A 23,397-nucleotide genomic window follows, 5' to 3' on the forward strand; every position below is an offset into this window, starting at 1 on the left:
CCCCGACCTGGTGAGGACGACCCGATGAGGATGACAAGCATGCAGATGAGTTTCTGACAGTTTGTGCAGAAATTCTCACCCTAACCCTAACTGACTGGTTTTCGGACGCCCCCAATACAGTAAAACTGCACATTTTAGAGTGGCCTTTTATTGTGGCCAGCCTAAGCCACAAAATAAATATGTTTGAAACCCCATGGGGTCAGTGTTTTGCAACCACTCCCAGCTGTATAATACACTTTTCGATTGAAGATATTTCAAGCCTCTATGAAGTTCCTAATTGCCTCACGTTAATTATGCCACAAACCCTAGATATATCCTGTTATTCAATAAAGTACAAAATATTTCAAAGAACCTTTATTGATCACATTTTATGTGGTAGACCACATTTAGACCAAGTAGGAGCATTACTCGATGATTAAAGTGAATTTGTTTTGAAAAAGACAGATTTTGATTTAATTAGAAATAGAACATAGAATAACATTCTGATAACTTCATCACTGATTGCAATTAGTTAAGCTATTAACAACTGCTGACTGATGTACACTTTATGCTCAAGACACTCTTGCTCTCAAAAATCTTTGGACATGCAGTACTTTATATATATATGTGTGCTGCCTTATTTCTGGGGAACAAATTATGGGGGGGTTGTTCCGTGAGTGGTTTCACAGTTCGGGTATTTAGGTACAAGCAATATAGGGCCAATTTTAAGAATTATAGCATTAAAAACTGTCACTTAGTTGGGACACAGCTTAGGACAAAATAATTAGCTATTGTTTCACTCTTTGCCAAGTGATTGGAAGTTGGTCCAAAGTAGATGCCTCTAAGAAAGCTCCATATCTGCCATTGACCTGCTGCTTCCTGCTTCAGAAACTGTATTCACTACCAGATGGTCTCGACTGCCAAACACCTCTGCCACTGTAGATAAAACACACAAAAAGGTTACTGTTTTATGTGCATGCAAAAATAATTTACAAAAAACAACTAAACCAAAAAAAAGAAATTCCTATTGGTTATTTCTCAGTAAGAAAATACACAATTTACCTGCAGCCACATCACTTATATCCCAAACTCGCATGCCATCTTTCTGTCCTCCAAAGGCATACACAAAAGGCAGATCAGGGCAGCAGGATGCGCAGAACAGTATACCCTATAAAAAAGCATTTGCATCATGATTTAATATCCACATGATAAACAATGAATCACAAAGCTCAAATGTAATTTAATAATAGCAGGCTTGCGGGCTCTGCATCCGGTCAGCCGCCTCAACAATGGAGGCCCGGAACATGGCCCATTCGGACTCAATGTCCCCGGCCTCCCCCCGAGACATGATCGAAGCTCTTTCTGACAGCCGTTCCCAGCAGACCCTCACATTACGTTTGGGCCTGCCAGGCCTGACCGGCGTCTTCCCCCACCATCGTAGCCAACTCACCACCAGGTGGTGATCAGTTGACAGCTCCGCCCCTCTCCTCACCCGAGTGTCCAAGACATTCGGCCTCAGATCCGACGACACGACACGACTACAAAGTCTATCATCGAACTGAGATCTCGGGTGTCCTGGTGCCAAGTGCACATATGGACACCCTTATGCTTGAACATGGTGTTCGTTATGGACAAGCCGTGTCTAGCACAGAAGTCCAACAACAAAACACCGCTCGGGTTCAGATCGGGGGGGCCGTTCCTCCCAATCACGCCCCTCCAGGTCTCACTGTCATTGCCCACATGAGCATTGAAGTCCCCCAGGAGGACGAGGGCATCTCCGGGAGGAGCGCTTTCCAGCACCCCTCCCAGAGACTCCAAAAAGGGTGGGTACTCTGCGCTGCCGTTTGTTGCGTAAGCACAAACAACAGTGAGGACCCGTCCCCCCACCCGAAGGCGGAGGGAGGCTACCCTCTCGTCCACCGGGGTGAACCCCAAGGTACAGGCGCCGAACCGAGGGGAAACAAGTATTCCCACCCCAGCTCGATGCCTCTCACCGAGGGCAACTCCAGAGTGGAAGAGAGTCCAGCCCCTCTCAAGGAGACTGGTTCCGGAGCCGATGCTGTGCGTTGAGGCGAGGCCGACTATATCTAGCCGGAACTTCTCTACCTCGCGCACCAGCTCCGGCTCCTTTCCCGCCAGCGAGGTGACGTTCCATGTCCCTAGAGCTAGCTTCTGCAGCCGAGGATCGGACCGCCAAGGCCCCCGCCTTCGGCCGCCGCCCGTCTCACACTGCACCCGACCCCCATGACCCCTACTGCGGATAGTGAGCCCACTGGAAGGGGGTCCCACGTTGTCTCTTCGGGCTCTGCCCGACCGGGCCCCATGGGAAAAGGCCCGGCCCCCGACAACATAGCTTCCAGGATCACTAGGACACGCAAACCCCTCCACCGCGGTAATGTGGTGACTGCAGGCTCTGCATCAGTCCGTCGTGGTGAAGAAGGAGCTGAGTCGAAAGGCGAAGCTCTCTATTTAGCAGGCGATCTACGTTCCTACCCTCAACTATGGTCACGAACTGTGGGTAGTGACCGAAAGAACGAGATCGCGAATACAAGCGGCCGAAATGAGTTTTCTCTGCAGGGTGTCCGGGCTCTCCCTTAGAGATAGGGTGAGAAGCTCGGTCATCCGGGAGGAGCTCAGAGTAGAACCGCTGCTCCTCCGTGTCGAGAGGGGCCAGTTGAGGTGGCTCGGGCATCTGATGAGGATGCCTCCTGGACGCCTCCCTGGTGAGGTGTTCTGGGCACGTCCCACTGGGAAGAGGCCCCGGGGAAGACCCAGGACACGCTGGAGGGACTATGTCTCTCGGCTGGCCTGGGAACGCCTTGGGGTCCCCCAGGAAGAGCTGGTGGAAGTGGCCAGGGAGAGGGAAGTCTGGGCCTCCCTGCTTAGGTTGCTGCCCCCGCGACCCAACCCCCGGATAAGCGGAAGATGATGGATGGAGGCTTGCAGAAAACCTGACATGCAGATTAATAATTTGATTTGTTAGTGTTTAGGTCAGAGATTCGTGCAGGCATGTCAAGGCCTTTTCCACACCAAACTCGACAAACTACTTCTGTATGGACCTCACTTTATGCATGGGGGATCCCTGACCTAAAAGCTATCAAACACTAAATACAAATTTCAGCTGCAAGCAAGGTCTAATTACCCAACACCACCCAAAACCTCCCTAATGCTATTGGTGGTTGGAAGCAAATCCTGCATCAATGTTCCAACGTCTATTGAAAAGTTAAAGAAACAAAGTGGGAACCAACACCCCATGGAATGAGAGATTCAACAAGTAGGTGTCTATATACTGAGCAGTGTCCACATACTATTGGCCACATAGTGTGCCTCACTGTACAACTATAAGGAGATGCTAGGCTCCTTGGTCTCTGCTGGGATCTGTCAGTTCCCACTAGAAGCGCCAAGCCGGTTTTCCCTACTTATAGTGCGGGGAGGGGGTCAAATGATCCCCGAGTATTCAGACAGGGAAAGTTATTACTGACATGTAATGATTGCTAGATTACACTTTGCATGGAGCCAAGGCAAGGTCGGAAAATGAACTTGCCTTTGTTAATCTGTCATTCATTTCCGTGTGTTAGTCAGTGATTATTTTATTAGAACATTTGTTGTCTAGCCCTTCAATCATTTAGAACATTTTATTTTATTACAGCTTAAAGGATGTCCCACACATTGCTAGTTAGACTGCAGTTATCCAGTTATCTTGGTAAAACATGTATTGTTTTTCATTTATTGTCAGGACATGGTCTGACAAAAATTAGATGCAAGAGTTTATAATTAGTTTGGAAATTCTAGGCAATAGGCTTACTTGATGGACGACATGTAAACCAAACTTTATGTTTAGCCTATTCAATGTAACAACCTATCATTATGACAAGAAAGGCAATGTATAATAGTCAGTGGAGTGTCATACTGGTTCAGAATGTCTGTTGTGGTTTTATGTATTACTGTAACATTGGGGCTCCAGTTCCAAAATGCGGGACTGTTGTGCAAATCAGCAATGTAACGTTAGCGTAGCAAACTTGCGATTAAAAAAACGTTCCAATTAAGAACATGGTTGCAAATACATATATACAGGACTGTGTAAAGCACTAAACAAGACTCATAATTTTTTAATTGACAAAAATATTACATTTACGGGACTCTGGATGATCTGTCTGCCATTGTTGCTGGTAGCGCAGTATCAACATACCCCTTGGTTTCAAGTAAGCTCCCGAGCTCACTTGGTTTTAAGGGGTGTATACCCCTTTGTCTTGGCCCTAGCCCTCGATCAAAAAGAGTATTGGGACACCACTTACTCTCACGGGAACGCGCAAAACTAAGGTAGGGGGTAGGGGTAAGACAGAGTATTGGGATTCGGCCTAAGAGAACCTACTCAGTAAAATTATCTAAACTTCCCATCACAATGTGATATCCCATCCCCCCTTCTAATGATCGATGGGGTAGTGAATTAGTGGATTTGGTCTCAACAGTTCCTTTCAACCTAGTCAATTCAAGTCAACCAGGGCTGGACTGGTCATCTGGCATACCGGGCATTTGCCCGGTGGGCCGACGCATTTTTGGGCCGAATCGCTGATATAATTTATAGGCTTTTTTTCGGGCCGGTCCATAAAGAACTGACTGCCCATTGGGAAAATTTTTTTGGTCGGGCCGGCCCATAGAGAACTGACAGTGACCCATTGGTTAATTTTCTTTATTGACACTGGCCTGACCCAATCAAATCCAGGAACCCCCTTCCCCTGAATCATAATATCGCCTCCCGCAGGCCACACGAGCTGTTGGCTAATGCGTATGCTGGTTTAGCATCGTTAAAGTTTAGCATCGCTAAAATGGAGAAACGACCACCAAAGCGCAAGGGAGGCGCAGAAAAGTTAAGGGAGAAAAAGATCAAAAATCTACAGGTGAATGCCACAAAATGTGCACAAATTTGAACATGTTTGGGGGGTGCTTTAGGTTTGCATAGGGTCGATAGGGACTAGTCACAATCAAGTTTGGGAAAGACACAATTGTCCCTACCAATATTTTGTTAATTTTTGATAAAAATATTTTGCACAATATATTTGCAAAACTCATTCGTATTATTATCTACACTATGTTCGTCGCCCAGAAAAGTGAAAATACATTTCCAAGTTAACCAATGCGCCTCGAGCCTGCAAGACAAGATGATGTCATTTAATTGGCTGAAACTTTGTGAATCGTGACTTGCAGAAAGAGGGCAGTAGTCTGACACGGTAAGCTATTAAATACGCCAGGAAATAATAAAGCCACATATTAGTATTTAGTTTGGTCTCAGCATTGATATTTTTGACCCTTTTGTGCTTTGTAGAAAGGAAAATCAAAATGCCACCCAAAAAAAAGAGGGATATAATAAGTTTTTCCCCCACCCAGAGAGTAAGTAAGTTAGCTAACTATCAAGAAGGTTGTTGTTAACTGCTAGCCTTACATCGCCACCCATTCTACAATGGAAACATGTTTTGAAAGTTGTTAGTGTAGTAGAGCATGTAACTTTTGCTTGTATTAAATCTTTCCCTAGCGTCTGCAATCTTTCGACCAGTGTGTTAGCAGCAGCTGGCCTTGTTGAAGCCAGAAGGATAAAGCTGCTAACCTACCCACATAATGGGACTGTGCTAGTTTAGCCTAGTACCAGCAGGCTAGCAACTCAGAAGTGATATTAACTGGTAATAAGTAGGCCTATATGATCCCTTGGATAGTAATATGGCTATCCCTGTAATCTCGACCAATGTCACCAGTCAACTAAGCATGGTTAGTGTCTGTATTAAATTGATGAATTACTGTGCAGGAAAAACAGCACCCTGAAGCTAAAGATGTAGAGCATGTTGGTGATGAATCAACATCAGGGGTTCAGGTGAGAAGATGAATTGTCCATTTTGGTAAAGATTGCATTAAATTGCTGTTTTTTAAGGGATGTTTAGACAATGTTATCCATAAATGTTATCTTTCACACATATACTTGTAGGTAGTAAAAAGGTGCTATAAATTGTGATGCCCAAATGTATGCATCATATAATTCATTAATACATTATTTCATTGCTCAGAAATACAGTACAGATTATGTAGGCCTAGTACAGCTCCATAAAACCTGAACCAATTACCTACATAAAAAAAGGAATTATTTTAAAATGCATTCAGGAAACTCAGAAATCCAGTATAGTGCAGGCTGAGGAAGCAGCAGCTGGACCATCAGGGCTTCAGGTAGTTTTTGTTTTTATATGGCGGCAGTGACCCTACCAAAGCTGAGACCAAACCTACGCCCTTGCTTTAGCTGCTTCAACATCAGCATTACCTGTAGAGGAAGGAGGAGAGGTGGCTGTCTCAGAGAGGCCGAAACATAGGCGATTGACAGTCAGGGAAGAAGCCCAGGAGGAGGAGAGTGACCATGACAGGGCCATGGGAGCGAGTGAGGAAAAGATGGAAGAAAGAGTAGTTGACGACGTGGTAAGGAGTAGGCAAATTAACAGGGACTCATGAAGGGAGGGAGGCTGTGTGTGTGTTTCTGTATTGTATTTAACAGACACTGTTGTTCAAAGCCACAAAATATGAATCTTACATTAATTTTAATTAACAGTAAACAGTTTTAAAAGTTGCTAAGCCAATATTAAGCAAAATAGTAATAATAACAATACAATATCAAATATCAATATGTATATATATTTTTATACCATATACAAATCATAACTCTAAGAATTAATTAATTATTTAAGTGTAAGATCGACAGAAAAGTCTTGAGACCCTCCTTGAAGGTTCAAAAACATCACATGAACGCAGAACACTAGGAAACTCATATTGTAGAATGCACCCATATTTTAAGGACTGTCTGCAGGGAATGTGTCTGACCAGTCACGGTGGGTGTGGGCCGCCTGGGCCAAAAATGCCAGGGCCGATTTTTTGTCCCAGTCCAGCCCTGAAGTCAACCAACCTTCCAAGCATTCCATTCTGATGCTTAAACCGCCCTTTCACCAGCTCAAGTATACATTTCCTTTAGATTATTGTTAAATTGATGCACTCTCTGTACAGAATATGGGCATTCATTACATCCAGATACTCATTTACATTTTCTCACTTGACTCATTTATACCTCTCAATATTTCAGAAGTGCTATTGTAAGCTACAATAGCACTTTGATTGCGAAAGAGGAAGTTGTGTGCAAAGTGTGTGGAGACAAAGTGTGGCCGCCTCGTGGAGTCACAGAGCCCCATATTCTGTCCGTGCTATGCTTATAAATTACATTTACATTACATTTAGTCATTTGGCAGACGCTCTTATCCAGAGCGACTTACAGTAAGTACAGGGACATTCTCCCCGAGGCAAGTAGGGTGAAGTGCCTTGTCCAAGGACACAACGTCATTTTGCACGGCCAGGAATCGAACTGGCAACCTTCAGATTACTAGCCCGATTCCCTAACCGCTCAGCCACCTGACTCCCGAAGAGCAGTGTATCAGTTATTACGATGGAGTCTTTATCTTTATTCAGCTAATGCATTGCACGTACCCATTCAACTGATACACTGCTCAACCGACCACAGAACACCGGTACCAAAATTACATGTTATCAGGCATAACATCACAGTCAGTGTCTATAATTATTATAAATTCGAAGCCTCCAAAAAAGGCTTGGTTAGACTTTTGAAAATCCAATGATCATGACAGCCTCCGCCCATGCCGACATGTCCTTTTATTAGGCCTATCTCATTATATTCATTATTGGGTTAGCCTACCATCATCAAACTTGTTGCAAACTACCAAAGTCATACAATCTTAGTTTTGCTCATGTGTGAATACATGTGAAATGGATTTATTAGTTAAGTTTTATGAGATGATTAGTAGTCGTAGTGGAGCAAAAGCACTTAATTGAATTCAATTAAATTGTTGTCATAATTTGTCATCATTATAGTCTATAGATATATAAACTATACATATTTTACTAGACATATAAATCTTATTTAGGCTATATAACCTTTGTATGAATGACAGACTTGCCCTTGCAACATCTGCTGATAGAAAGCAAATTTGAAAGACAGGAATTATGTGCAGCTGGAAGCAATTTAACAGAAACAGGAGCAAAATAGCCTTAAACTTGGTTTTCCCGGTGTGATGAAATAAAGAAATACTGGGAGAATGCCTTGCAAAAGTATTGAACCACATTGCTGTTTTTCCTACTTTGTTGCCTTACAACCGGGAACTTAAATTGATATTTATTTAGATTTCATGTAATGTACATTAAAAAAGTCAAGTGAAATTTCAGTTAAGTGAAATGAAAAGAATTGTATCAAAAAGCCTGAAAAGTGGATATGTAGCCAATTTAACCCTTTTGCTAATAAGCCTTTCAATAAATTCTGGTGCAATCTGAATTTATTTACCTTCAGAAGTCACAATTAATTATACAAAGTCCACTGGTGTGCAATCTGAGTGTCACATAATCTGTCACATGATCTCAGTTATATACACCTGTTCTAAAAGCACCATGAAGACCAAGGAGTTCTCCAAACAGGTCAGGGACAAAGTTGTGGAGAAGAACAGATTAGGGTTGGGTTATAAAAATAATATCCAAAACTTTGAACATTCCACAGAGCACCATTATTTAAAAATAATAATAAAAGAATATAGCACAACAAACCTGTCAAGAGATAGCCTGGCTCTGCCCTCCTATGTACTTCCGCTCAATTTTGCTTCTGTACTAGGTCTGGCCATGAGGTAAGTAAGTCAGATGTCTCCGGTTAATTTTCTACCGGCCAATCAGCGAACAGAGGGAGTGGCTGTCGTGCGCTAGTTTGTGTTGTAGTTCCGTAATGGCGGCGGAGAAAGATTCGAGCGAAGCCATTCGGTCCGTTGTGGCAACGCTGCCGAATATGCTAAAGCCAGAGCAAGAACGTTGGTGAGTTTTGCTGAGTTTTGTTGGAGGCCATGATGTTGTGGCCCTCCTCCCCTTGGGGTTCGGGAACGGTTAGATTTTCCAGCTACGGCAGCTAGCTGTGTTAATGTAGTGGTGAAGGAATTGGCTAAGGCGAACGCTAGCGATTGGTTATGGCAGATCGGAGTGGCTCTGGGCAGATCCAATAGTTTTAAACTTCAACAGAGTACCCGCCTACAAGGAAATCAACGCTTGTCAATGGAGCGAGGCCAGACTCTCTGTACAAATGAAATGTACGAGAGTCTGGTTAGGACCAGGCTAGTCAAGAGAGGCCTGTCCACCAAAACTCACGAATCAGGCAAGGCAAGGCATTAATCAGAGGCAAAAAAGAGACCCAAGATAACCCTGAAGGATCTGCAAAGCTCCACAGCGGAGATTAAAGTATCTGTCCATAGGACCACTTGAAGCCGTACACCCCACAAAACTGGGCTTTACGGTAGAATGGCCATTCTACTATAGCTATAACTATGCAAAGACATTGCTGTCTCCAAAATGTTTGGGTGACTCCCAAAACATATGGAAGAAGGAACTCTGGTCAAATTAGGCTTACCACTTACTTCAGTGGTCTAAGAGGAAACATTTAAATGTCTTGGAATGGCCTAGTCAAAGCCCAGACCTCAATACAATTGAGAATCTGTGGTATGACTTCAAGATTGCTGTACATCAGCGGAACCCAACCAATTTGAAGGAGCTGAAGCAGTTTTGCCTTGAAGAATGGGCAAACATCCCAGTGCATAGATGTGCAAAGCTTATAGATAAATACCCCAAGCAGCTGCAGCTGTAATTGCTGCAAAAGGTGGCTCTACAAAGTATTGACTTTGGGAGGTTGAGGTTTCTTGTTAGTTTCACACAAAAAATGTTTTTGGCATCTTCAAAGTGGTAGGCATGTTGTGTAAATCAAATGATACAAAAAATAATCCTCCTTATTTCCCGGTTGTACAGCAACAAAATACTAAAAACACCAAGAGGGTTCAATACTTTTGCAAGGCACTGTATCTAGGAAAAGTCAAGAAAGCACGGTCCCCTCTCCTTTCAATTGGGTCAAATTGAAAGGAGCCCTTCTAGTGTTGAATAGCAGATGTGGTGATGACTACAAAACTGTTCACATCCCACAGTGATCTACCTAACTGACTTGTTATCAGAGAATGGTACTACATTTCAAGACTGACAAATGTGTATACATTGGGAGTTTATTGGTGGACAGTAGTGTTGTCAGGATACCTAAATTTGGACTTCGATACTGTGTAGTATCGCGGTACTCGATACTGAAACGATACTAATGATTTAATTGAAATGTAGTAATTTGACAATGGTTTAGTCTTTTTCAATTGGAACTTTTTACGATGTTACAGACTGTGGTAAAGATTAAACTTTTTGAAGACCTCATCGCCACTTCAAGTTCTAATCTGCAACAAACCTTTAATTTAATAAACAGTTGAAGTTTGCTAATAAATCTATAGAGCACAACCATACAACAGAACTCATAAGCTCGGAAGAAACAATCAAACAAACAAACAAACAAACTCATCCTTCTCCAACCAGGAGGCCGCAAATTTACATTTCCCCATTTCGGAGTCTGTTTCGCAGCATGTGGAGGGCGACACATCACCTAACCGTGCATTTTGCAAAAATAAGTGACTCGCTGACCGAGCACGTCGTTGTTTACAATATGGGGAGGAAAATAAATATATTCATGCATACATAAGAGTCAAACTCTTTGGACAAAGCTTGAACACGTCACGATTTTATGACGTTTTATACGTCATAAAATCGGGATTAAGTCTTTTTTTATACCTTTTAAGGGCCTTAATTTTCCCAAAATGATTTATCAACTTTTAATACTTTTTAAGACCCCGCGGATACCCTGTTATTAGGTGCGCTACTCAGGAATAAATCCTAGTGCGTAACTGGGGGTGGGGTTCTTACCTCCATATGCCTGGGCCTCGCACATTAATTTTATATAGCGGGACAAGTTATCCCTTACTTCTCAGGGTGAGAATAACAAGGTGTTGCGTGAGAGCATGTGAACTGGTTAAAATGTGTGAGACTCACAGCAAATGCGTGAGACTTGGGAGCCCTGCATTAGTTGTGTTACAGACTCTGAAACGACAAAAGCTAGAATTAGCGTAGGCTACATCTGACTAACGATTGAGCAATAAAACCTTAAAATAAAATACATTATATAGGTAACCTTAAAACCTGCATGTATTTACACACGCAATGATACAAATCACACAGCTCAACCTAGCAACAGGAGAAAACATAATTGTTTTGTGCACTCGTGTGGATGGGTAACAGGGCAACTAAAATTAACACTAGTGGACAGTATACAAGGTAGGGCAATCTACTAGCATTATTAACTGAAGAAAATGCTAATAGCATCCTTTTGTCCTGTGTTGGCATTTTGAATTGTAAAGTGTTCGGATTAGTCTACATGGCTATGGATACAAAAAAGAAATCAATATAAATGTCTTCAATGAACAAGCCTTTTTATAATACTAGTGCATGGTGCCTGTGTAAAATGGGTGGCACACACACACACACCTGTAATTATAAATAGGGCACAGTGCCCGCGATGATGTCGGTGGCACACACTGATTTCTGGGAAGTGTCCGTGATGCAGCTGGTGATGACAGTTCTTCTCAGTGGTTATGGTACCTATATTTCTCGGATCATTGAAATTGTCTGTCATCTCTTAAGTACTCGTTCAACCTCCACATCGATTCTAGGCAAATTGCCAATGCTGTGGTAGCCTACATTCATGCAAATGCTTATGTAGCCTTCATTAGTCTGCTGTTTCCTATGTTATAAATTGCTTATGTAATGTTGATCAAAATGTACTTTATTGGTTCTCTGTTAAATTGTCTCACCACTACAAACATCCTGTTCATAATTAAATCCAAATGGTTGAACCACTTGTCATAATTGTAGGCCTAATTCACCATACAGCGCTTGTACATTTGCAACGTGCAGGCAGTTTTTACATAAACACATTCATTTTATAACAAAATTCACTGATCTATACTGAAAGTATATCCACTTTATATTGTCATTCTAATAGCTAGCCAGCCCTTTTGAAAGCAGCTGAATATTGGTTGTAAAAGTGAATTCGCTTCTAAATAACTAAACCGAATTTCCCTATTTTCCTTAACACGCTTAGTTTCCTTTAATTGCGAATGCCCTTGCTAATCGCATTCACGGTACTGTACTGGATTATAAAAAGGACACCTGCAAAATGTGAACTTTGCACAGTGCCCAGTTCGCACTCCGTTGGATTTTAAAAAGAGATGTTCAAGATATTCGCAGCAAACTCGCTGCAGAGGACCAATCAGAGTGAAAGGGCTGGGACGTGAAGGGAGCAAGCTAAACTGAAAAAAAGGCAGAAATGCTTATCCAAACAACATTAATCGTGGCACTGCACTCTGTTGAATTATAAAGAGGACGTATGGAGAATATGAACTTTGCAGAGTGCCTGGTTCTTGAGATGAGAGTTGGAAACTAAACCCAGTCTAATTTGTGTACACACACACAGACAGATTCCTGTAATTATTAGAGAGATAATATAATATCAACTGACAATCAAGTAAACATTGAGACTTACCATCTTCATGTCCCTGGAGTGAACCAGATTAGGTTTGTTCCCCAAGATGTCCCAGATTTTCACATGTTTGTCTGCAGATGAAGTTACCAGACATCCTTTTATCTGGCTACTGAGATTCAAGCCTGTATGATAGTCAGAAGATTAGGGGTGAGTTTTCCAAAAGTTTCAATAGCAAATCATGTTATGTGAAGGCATTGTTTTAAAGACTAAACAAGCCATACAAGATCATTTGAAACTCCCTGTACCTGATACTTCTCCATCATGTGCCTTCAGTGTGAACACAGGCTTGTCTGAGCGTGCATCCAAACAGTAAACAAACCCATCTTCAGTGCTTGCCTGAATGAGACAGTAATGTATATGTTTTGGGGATGGGTTAGAAACACATGTATGCTACCCAAATAGACCTAACAGGTTGTCTTTTATCATAGTAGCCATAATCAACTTACCAGAAAGTTGCAAGGTGAGAAGTGATTCCAAACCACCCTCTCAACCTGACCACTGAACCTCCAGGTACGATGGCAATCATCCGGGCTGCGGCAGTCATAAAGGATAGACGACCTGGACAGAGGAAGATGGGTTAATGTTTGTCTAGGACAAGCAGATTTGGGGTCAGTCAAGTAGTACAGGGGTCAGATGGCTGAGCGGTTAGGGAGTCGGGCTATTAATCAGAAGGTTGTTGGTTGTTGCAAAATGACGTTGTGTCCTTGGGCAAGGCACTTCACCCTACTTGCCTCGGGGAGAATGTGCCTGTACTTACTGTAAGCCGCTCTGGATAAGAGCATCTGCTTAAATGTAGTGTACAATGTGCAAAGTTGTCTGATCAAACATGTTAACAGAGAATAAACTAGCTATGCTTGTATAGGGCTGAATATAGCTATGAGTAACTTAACCAAACATAACCTTGTTCTCACTGGACACTCAGCCATTGATGCACCTTCATGACTAGATGCTGACATTAGGGGGAGGGAGACGATCCCATGAGGAAGCAATTGTTTCATAAAGACGGCCCTTAAATCTTCTAACCCACACCACCCAGACCACCTAAGTGGTCTCAAACATTGCAGAGAAATGTGAACTGAGGAAACATTAAAAAAAAACATATTCTTTGTAAATATAATTTTCTAAAGCTTTTTATGATTGTTTTTAACATTTATTTTGTGTCTTTTACGAATAACAATATTTGTTGTGTTGCATGATTTGTTTTTAAAGGTTTTCCACAGTTGTGCATGTAGCAGACCAAATGTGTTTGCATATTCCTATTTTATTAACTCGAATCAACATATCTAAAACTATCTCCCCTAATAATTTTTCTTCGATTCTCGAACCTGGCTCATACTACTAGCTTTTTCATAGAATATTTTTATTTGCTTATGTCAAGAAAAGTTGCCTGGAAATGTGCTTGTGGATACGAAGAGGGCACGAGCACAAAAGTGAACATTAGCCGATCGCTGATTTACCTGTGCTGAATGAGCACAAGGAGAAAGGGCTTCATAATCTACAGTTGCCTGACTTAGCTGTAGCCAGTTTTACAAATGTTTGCACACATACATGATGGTTGTCTATTTGTAGTTTATTTCCGTTATTTTAAAGCAGATTTAACCATTTTGTAATGAACGTTATTATGTTCATGGCATGACCAACGTAATTATAGCCTAATATAACTAGAGAGGGTACAATTTCTGGGGAAATTGTAAGGTGTGCTTGCTTGCGTCGGTTGCACAGGGGTCCGTTTTTTAATGACATTTTTACAACTGATATTTCTGTATATTTTATATAAAAATGCATAGGGCCTACTTATTATTTATAAAGATTACATAGATTTAAAAACATATTTTTTTGCTGCTCATTTACAACTCAAAATACGAGTGAAGTGTAGAATGAAATATGATGTCTTCTCATTTCCCCTGCAAGAGGCAGCCCCATAGCTGAATCAAAACGAATACATTTGTCAGACCGGTGTAAAAATTGACCTAATCTCTATGACTTAAACAAACTTTTAAGTTTTCCCTTCTCGTGATATTTTCAGTCATTTAGCCTACTCATATTGCATTCATTCATTAATAAAGAACCCCCTTTGAAGATTATTCTACGACGTTACCGGCAGTAGAAGATGGAATCGCGATTCAAACTGAACCATCTGCTAACTGAAAATATGCCCCCCAAAACGTAAATAAGCTTGACATTTATTTAGTGGAAAATCGCTCATTCATAAAAAGCTCACTGGTAGCGATGATTTGTCAGTAACAACGCAAAATGCGATATAGCCCTGTGTGGAGAAGCTGTCCCGGTAAATTGTACTACTACAGTCCAGTACTAGACTACTGCTGTGTTCGTCTTGGTAGCGATTGCGTTGGTTGAATTCGATTTAACGTTCCGTTGTACGGTTTAGGCTGAAATTACTTATTTTCATTAACAGATGGACAACGTTTAGGCTGTGGCAATGAAGTTCAGGTTAGTAGTTAGACTTTTGATTTAATTAAGGGGAGTGCCGAACATGTTCTGTCGCCGTTTGACTTCCTACAGCCAGGGGGGCAACTACCCAGTGTCAGAGGGGTATGCAGCAACAATTTTGGCGCCCCCCCTCCCCCCCCCAAAAAAATACGTGTCTAAATCATGTATGGGTTTTAAATAATAAAGGTTTATAATAAAGTATATCAGCCACTGTAGGCCTACCATAATTATAAATAATTGTATATATATAGGTATATTCAGGGCTCGACAAATTGTGGCAACCAAATTGTGAAAAGTGGTAACCCAGGGATGGAAATGTAATTTTTTGTCCACCCGCCACTGTGGCAGGTGGATTTCAAAATCTACCAGCCACTCAATGTTTTTACCAGCCACTTTCTTGTTTTTAACCGACAAGGTGTAACTGCATGTAAAAATGTATACTACAAGATCTACAATACTTAAGCAGTTTATTTAATCTCAAGTCTCAATGAAACACTGACACTTTCTCTTTCTCTCTTATACATACACAAACCACGAACTGATATACATTTCATTAAATGAGTGATGAATGAAACTATTAGTTTTGGCATGGTAAGGTGAACCCCATTATCGTTTCATCCAGCTCCACAGTCTGGCATCTACACAATCTTTAGCTCATAAAAAAGAACGAGTCGTGCTTAGCTACCAAAAAAAAGTTTGTCGCTAACATTCCAGTCGATTGTCGATGCGTCTATGTTTTATGCAGAACTAGTTTCTTCAGAGCGTAATAGGATTTTGGTGACACGGTTCGACACGTGATCGTTCTACACCAATAAGGTAACTGTTTTTTGCTTTTTCCACAGGTACACTCTTGCACTTTTGAGGTTTTTGCTGCTCAATTGTAACTTGTCTAACTACATGCTCTTATTGTTCTTCCCTTTGGGACTTATTTGGTTTCAAAATGTATGCTTCATGTTTGGCTACCCGCAATATTTGGGGCTATCTCGTTGTTATGATCAGTGACCTATATGCACTTTTGTAAAACTCTCTCTTGGAAGTCGCTTTGGATAAAAGCGTCTGCTAAATGCATAAATGTAAATGTAATTCATTCATTCTTCCACAAAAGAAAACAACACTGATCAACCATAAAAACAATCTTTATGAAAAGTAGGAAATATGATATATAAAACTTTACAAAACAGAATAAGGAATAACAGTTTAAGGACACACAGTCCTCACTGTCAGGACAGTTATCTTCCAGTTCCTCAGTTTCTTTTGTGTTGGCACAATTACAACAACGACTTAAGTCTGTGCAACAGTCCTAGCGAAAAACAGGAACATCTGCCTGTCTCACATGCACTTTTGCATCTGCAGTGTATCACATGCAAAACACTGTCAGGGGCCGAATTTCTGGTCATCCAGGTGACGTGCAAGGTCCCATCCTCTATTTGCCAACCATATCCATCCATGTGGACAAAAGGTAGCTACCTTATTGGTGTAGAACAATCACGTGTCGAACCGTGCCACCAAAATTCTATTACGCTCTGAAGAAACTAGTTCTGCATAAAACATAGAAGCATGACAATCGACTGGAATTTTAGCAACTAACTTTTCTTTGGTAGCTTAGCACGACTCGTTCTTTTTTATGAGCTAAAGATTGTGTAGATGCCAGACTGTGGAGCGGTAATCATTTTCTAAAAGACTTTTTGTGGTTCACCTTGTGGCCTAATACAGAGCAGTACATTATCAGATTTGTATCGTCGTAAATCAATCGCGGGACTCCCCATTGTCTGCTTTTCTCCATCGTTCTTTAAAAAAACGTTTTTTGACTTTCGCCTCTTTGTCCACTGGCTCCTCCTGAGATGTTTTCTCAGCGGACCTCTTAACGCCTGCAATGTAACGCCACATTTTTTGGAAGGTGCGCCGCCTCTAAAGTGTCGTGGTGAAACAGTATGCTATTTTTATTTAGCCGCCACGGTGGCCGGTAGGTGAAGCGAGTTTACCCGCGACAACACAAAATCACCCGCATTTGGCTGGCGGCGGGTGCTAATTTCCATCCCTGGTAACCTAATCATCACCCCTGGTTGCCCCCTCTGGCAACCACATTATTGTATCCCACTTTTTTCTTGTACTTTATTTTCATTTCAATAAAGAAAATCATCATTGATGGCATTCGAGCATATGCTTTGCGGATGTTTAAATTTGCGTTCTGATTTGTTTACTACGTCCCCACTGTCAAACATAGGCTAATTGTTATATTTCCCACATATGCAGGGTTTTGATACAGAAATGCATTTTTCATTCGCAATGGCAAGATTAGCCTAGTATATAACAAAACATGTTAAATTATTTCGATTTGGCATTAGAACTAATCAGACTTCATCTGTAAGCAACCCCACTTTAACTCACGTTAGCAAACACTGGCTAATCTGAGAACAGTCTGTTAACATGAATATTAGCAAGTCTCCAAGTTTGGTAGCAAATCTATGCATGATTCCATTGTAAACCAGAGTTATTGCATTAGTTATGTTTTCCAGATTCTTGTCATTTATTGTACATGCTACCTTATATTTTCCAGTTTTCAGCTCAACAACCTCGGTTTTGCATATTCTAAACTAGCCTTAAACCCAAATTTGGCTGCTACATTCCCAATGTTAGCAAATGCTAGCTAGTCTGTTAACATGAATATTTGCAAGCCTCCAAGCACAGACGTCACACTTTAAATCCTACCGGTTGTCTTTCACCATCCACTTATTTAACTGCTGTCGCATCCCTTGACATGCCATCTCCTTTTCCCTCTTTCTTTTTCTAATTTTAGCCCCCGACAGCTTTTTTGCTTTATCCATCGACGACAACTCAATACTTGTACCTGCTCGCTCAGCGCTCACGGCGCCCCCGCTCCCTCTAGATGTCAAAATTATATGATAGAATCTTATGAGATAGGGCGCCTACCCTAGCGGTTCTAAAATGTTTTATAACATTGAGGAAATGCAGAAACGCACAACAGCAGCTATATATAGAAAATACCAAAAATATATTTTTTTATATATCATTTTTTACCATCGCTACCACCCCATGGTGCGGCGCCGCATATAGCGCATACCCACTTTTTGCGCCCCTGCCTACAGCTGTGTAGATGTTTTTGTAGTGTCTCGCGTAGGCTACAGCGTTGCAGTGAGCTACACTGGTTTGAAACCACAGGTAATGATAATTTCACCCACAAATCGTTTACTTGTAATCTAATGTCATAATAAATCCTACAACGAAAATGTATTTGTGAGGAATGTTTATTTTAACGATTGAAAACAGATGCATCATAGACCACTGTAGTATGTGTTGCCCGGGCAACAGAAGCTAATGTCGTGATGCTAATACTTCAGTGAAATAGTAGACTATTGTTTCCGAAAGTAGATGTACTTCCTTAATAATATCATCTTATATTGTACTTTACACATCACAATTGTGTGTCATATCACAAAGTAAAATTAGTAAATATCTAGTTATCACCCTGGCCTCTTTGCTTGTGATGTTTCTGCAGCTGCCTTGCAGTAAAGCAGTTAGCTTAGCTATCTCCCAGAAGTTAACGAGTTGCTAAACCAAGCCCCCACTACACCCCTCGGCTTGAAGCAACGGCCCCGGTGGATGTAGGTGTTTATATATATCTATGGGTGGTATTGCATTTCTTGTTAGACTTCCGGCTCTTCCGGTCGTTTTTATTCTATTAACTCCAGTCAACATTTACAAAACTATCTCCCCCAATAATTTTTGTTCGATTCTCGAACCTGGCTCATACTACTAGCTTTTTCATAAAATAATTTTTCCTGATTTTTGCTAAACTTGAAACCAATCCGAAATGGGTAAACTTGCACCCCATTTATTTGCTTACGTCACTAAAAGTTGCCTGCAAATGTGCTCGCGGATACTAACAGGGCACAAGCACAAAAGTTCACATTGGCCGATAGCCGATTTACCTGGAGCTGAATGAGCCATATTGAATGAGCACAGGGAGAAATGGCTTGAGTTGCCTGCCCTGTTGTAGCAAGTTTAGCAAATGGTTGTCACACATACATGAAATGTTGTTAATATAGTTTATTCCCGTTATTTTAAAACAGATTAGATTTTTCTGTCAAGAACGTTTTTACGTTCATGACATGATGGCAAATATTACATTATGTTAAGCGTGAGCATATTGTTGACATGTCTATCTGGAGCAAAGACGAAGATTAATACTTTAACTGATAAACACAATAAGAAATGATATAAATATGATTAGTCTTGCCTTCAGAAGCTTTTGTTAAACAAACCCATTATTCTTTTTTTTAATCGTGTCATCAAGCCAGACTGCTTTTGTGGGACAATGAAGGTCCTCAGTGACTGTTTCACCCCCACTTATATCTGATGGAAACGTCTTGTATATAGGCCTATTTCTGTTAATATGCCCCTTTCAAAGGCAAATGTTAAATAAAGTATATTTTAGACACACTTCTCAAGCTTTTATTTATTACATTATTTCCAAGTCTTGTTAGATCACGTTATATCCATTAATAGGCGTTTGGTTTTGTAGAACATATAAAACACAGGCCACATTTCTACACTGATATGTAAATTGAAGGCAGTGTGAATTTCGTGGCATTTCGTTTGAAAATACAGTTGACAGTAAGCTATGGTAAGTCTGCATTGTGGAAGATTTCTGTTACCAAAATAACTATTGAGCTTTCTTTGCCTGGCGAGAACAACGACGGAGCTAGGTGTTCATGTTAACAATTTATTTAATCCGATACAATGCGCTGGAAATCATACTCAAATCACAAGAAAAAAAGCAACATATGTGATGAGTTCCATCTAGAATAGCCCAATATTTAGCCCTATTTCTAACAACCAAGTGAAAGGAATACTATACAGTGACAGCATACCTTTCCGTAAAGTTTGCATCATGTAATGCAAACTTACACTGCAATGCCTTAGCTCACACGCTCGCAACCATATAAATGTATGCTCGCGACTGGTACGACGTGTACAGCTAGTTGCAAGCGTGCACGAGGTCTCTGGGGGCTAGGGAAAAAAAGAGCCACTGTTTAAAGCTAGACCGGAAGAGTCGGAAGTGGAAAGATGGCGCGGTCCAGTTTCGTGCTCTCGCTTGCCTTACTGCGCCACTGAGCACTTTTCATAGAAATGAATGGGGACGCCATCTTGGAAGACAAAAGTTGCTTCCTCTAGTAATATTAACTCTATGACTGTTCTGCAAAAGACCGGATGAGCCGGAACTGGAAAGATGGCGCGGTCCGTTTCGCACTCTCGCTTGCCTCACTGCGCCATTGAGCACTTTTCATAGAAATGAATGGGGACCCCATCTTGAAAGAGAAGCCTGGCTGTGTCTACCTGTATATAAGTCTATGGTGTGCTCATGCCTTCGGCGAGCACAACCATTGTTCTCTCACACATATATATATATATGTAGCCGGTGTGTGGTGAAACTCACTCAAGTATGTAACAGGCCACCCGCGTCAAAGAATTGCTAGCTTTTCGTTGGCGTAGTTGGTAGTGGTGGCGCTTGGGAAGTCAGAGGTGGTCGGTTCGACTCCTGGTCGGAGTGAACAGTGGCCCGTATACCTCTGTATACAACGATACATAAATACAACGTGCTAGTGTACTAGCAGCATCATATATTTAGGCAATTCAAGACTTGCATGTACAGTAAGTAATGTCAAATTAAATACTGTATTTAAACTCAAGCTTGTGTGGTGCGTCGCTGTCTTCAAATTACACAGCCTTCACTTTATGTCAAAAGAAAAGTTTTTCATTTCCGGCGCATTCAAACAATCACCTAAGTGAAGTTTGGCTAGCAACAGCAGCTAAGCTAGCTTGCTCGTAGCACAATTCAGCTTCTCCACGCAGGGCTCTAGACTGAGACCTAAAAGTCGCTTTCGGCTTTTTACTAATAATGGTTGCTTCCAGCAAACTTCTTTTGAATTAGCCATTTCCCCCTAAATAAATATCAAGCTTATTTACGTGTTTGGGAGCATATTTTCAGTTAGCAGATGATACTGTTTGAATCGCGATTCCATCTGAAAAATACTGACGGTGACAACGTTGTTAGAATAGCTTGTTTCAAAGGGGGTTCAGCTTGTTTCATAATAAACTGACCCATCTGCAACCGACGCAAGGAAGCACACCCTACAATTTCCCCAGAAATTATACCCTCTCTTGTTTACATGGTTCTTCATATGAAAATAATGAAGTATGTTATTTTTATTATTTTATTTTATTTTTTATGAATGAGATTGAAATGAGATTGTGGTTATGTTGACTTCAGTTATTACAATTAATATATATACACCACGTCACTAGGAGGCGCTGATAACAACACAATGATGCATGTGCATTAGAGACGTAGGAGAGTCTACGACGGTGGCTCATGTGCACGCTTAAATTCAGTTCCTCTGAGTAAAATACTTTGTTATTAAGTCATTACGTGTGTACAAGTCTGCTTTACATTACAGTCACACCATTACACTATATGCAACATAATGTCTAAATCGTCTACTTTGTATGGTGAGCTTGTAGTGAGACGTCAAAAGTATGGTTTGGAGTCTGTTAGCACAAACAGTTTAACTTATATTTTAAAAATAAAAGTTTATAGCCTGTCTTCCTATTCTACAATGGCCGCGCGGCAGCTACACAACAGTAAACAAAAAAGCTGCAAGACACCCAATGCAACTGCCACGAGACACTTGCGTACCACTATCAACAGAACAGTAGCCACTAGCCACTGTCACGTTCCAGTGGAGGCGTTGGCACGTACCACTAGCAACAGTACAGTTTCGGTTCTAACCGCTACTGCACGTAGTTCTACAACTCTTTAAATTGAAGTGGGCACCCCTTCGTTCTTCTGGTTAGCCGTGCTGCTACACAATCAGAATCAGATTAGTGCAGCCGGGACAGACATGCTTGTGGCAAGCTAACTAGCTAGATAGAGCGAAGGGCAGTTTGTCAACGCTGAAAATGTAGCTTTAAAACAGCAAAAATCATATCTCTAAAGTCCCAATTGGAAAATGTTAGCTGTTTTCACAGCCCTGTAGAGGAGACATGAACAGATTGACAAAGTTTAGGCTATGGCATTGAAGTTCAGGGGGGTATTCCAGAAAGCGGGTTTAACAAACTGTGAACCTAACCTTGAACTTTCAGTTGATTTACCCTAAAATGGGAAACTCTGACTTTTCGGTTCCAGAACAGCTGATTTTAATTAATAAAATCCACTCGGAGTATGTGTACGCTGAGTTAAGAGCGTGAATGAGGTTTATTAAAAGCCAACAAGAATGGAACTCCGATACTAACATCCACAATGGGCATGGCACCTGTGTCTATATTGTATAGTTTTAATAACAAGGAATGCTGCTTTAGGGACATTACTGACAATTATTTCTTACTCTCTTATCTGTAGTGGATTGCATCTGAAACAAAGCTGAGAAAATCTGCTGATTGAATCCCCAAGTAACAGAATGATGAAGAAAACCTTCATGAGCTGCTTTTGCACCGCAAGTTACAGGAACTTGTACTACCCAGAACTACTTGTTAGAGAACCAGAAGGTTCATTCAGTCCATTTGTACCACTGCAGAAACTTTAACCAGAATATTAGGAAAATTAGTCCACTGACGTATGGACCATATATTTATGAATAGAATATAATATATAAAATATAATTTATACAGTGAACATAATTACACTCAATATTGTCCAATTGACTTATATTATTGTTATTATTGACTTCCTGTCTATTTTTTCAAAATGGAACAAAAATGGAAACAATAAAATGGTTCAACTATAGTTTGGGCCATTTTTTATATCAAAATATTGTCGCTAGACAAAACAGTTTGGGAGACATTACTCTACACAATTATAGAAAACAACTTGAGAACCAATTGTGACATGTTGTTATTCAAATGGCTGGCACAATGAGACATACTTATCGTATGATCCTGAAATCAAGGTCTGCGCCTCAAAAGGGTGAAACACCAATGTCTGAACCTGAAAGAGATTTTGGTTTACTGGTTGAGGTAGAGTTGTCACGGTACCAATATTTCAGTAGTGTACCAATACCAGTGAAATTTCACGGTACTCAACACCATACCAAAGCAACAAAATGTTTACATTTATATATAGGTTACTGAACAACTCTCATTTGTTGACAGTAACAGTCACCTACAATATCTAAGGCTGTAGCCTTCTTATGACAACAACAGAGCATTAATAACATCACAATGCATGTAGGCCTAAAGGCAAAATAAAGGTTGGCTCTAGTAGCTAGTGGCTCTCAAGTCTCACAAATTTGCTGTGAGAGTCATGCCATACATTACATGTATTTTAATCTCACGCCAAACTTTTGATAAAACTTGAGAGCCATGAACGGTGATGTTTGCTAATTGTTGATCGACGATGTTCTCTGTCATCTGCCTCACACTGA

General features: G+C 41.1%; 1 protein-coding gene across 1 annotated transcript in view; it reads right to left on the reverse strand.

The window, feature by feature from the left end:
• Positions 1-341: 341 nt before the first annotated feature.
• Positions 342-23,397, reverse strand: part of pwp1 (PWP1 homolog, endonuclein) — a 95,977-nt gene continuing 72,921 nt past the window's right edge. The window contains exons 10-15 of the mRNA XM_067254052.1: positions 22,900-22,961; positions 12,952-13,063; positions 12,751-12,841; positions 12,506-12,627; positions 1,042-1,147; positions 342-915 (exon numbers count right to left, since the gene is read on the reverse strand). Of these exons, the coding sequence (XP_067110153.1) occupies positions 821-915; positions 1,042-1,147; positions 12,506-12,627; positions 12,751-12,841; positions 12,952-13,063; positions 22,900-22,961 (588 nt within the window). The 3' untranslated portion in view covers positions 342-820. The remainder of the gene's footprint in view (positions 916-1,041; positions 1,148-12,505; positions 12,628-12,750; positions 12,842-12,951; positions 13,064-22,899; positions 22,962-23,397) is intronic.

The sequence above is a fragment of the Osmerus mordax genome, chromosome 17 (genome assembly GCF_038355195.1).
Source record: "Osmerus mordax isolate fOsmMor3 chromosome 17, fOsmMor3.pri, whole genome shotgun sequence".
In the NCBI taxonomy this organism is placed as follows: domain Eukaryota; kingdom Metazoa; phylum Chordata; class Actinopteri; order Osmeriformes; family Osmeridae; genus Osmerus; species Osmerus mordax.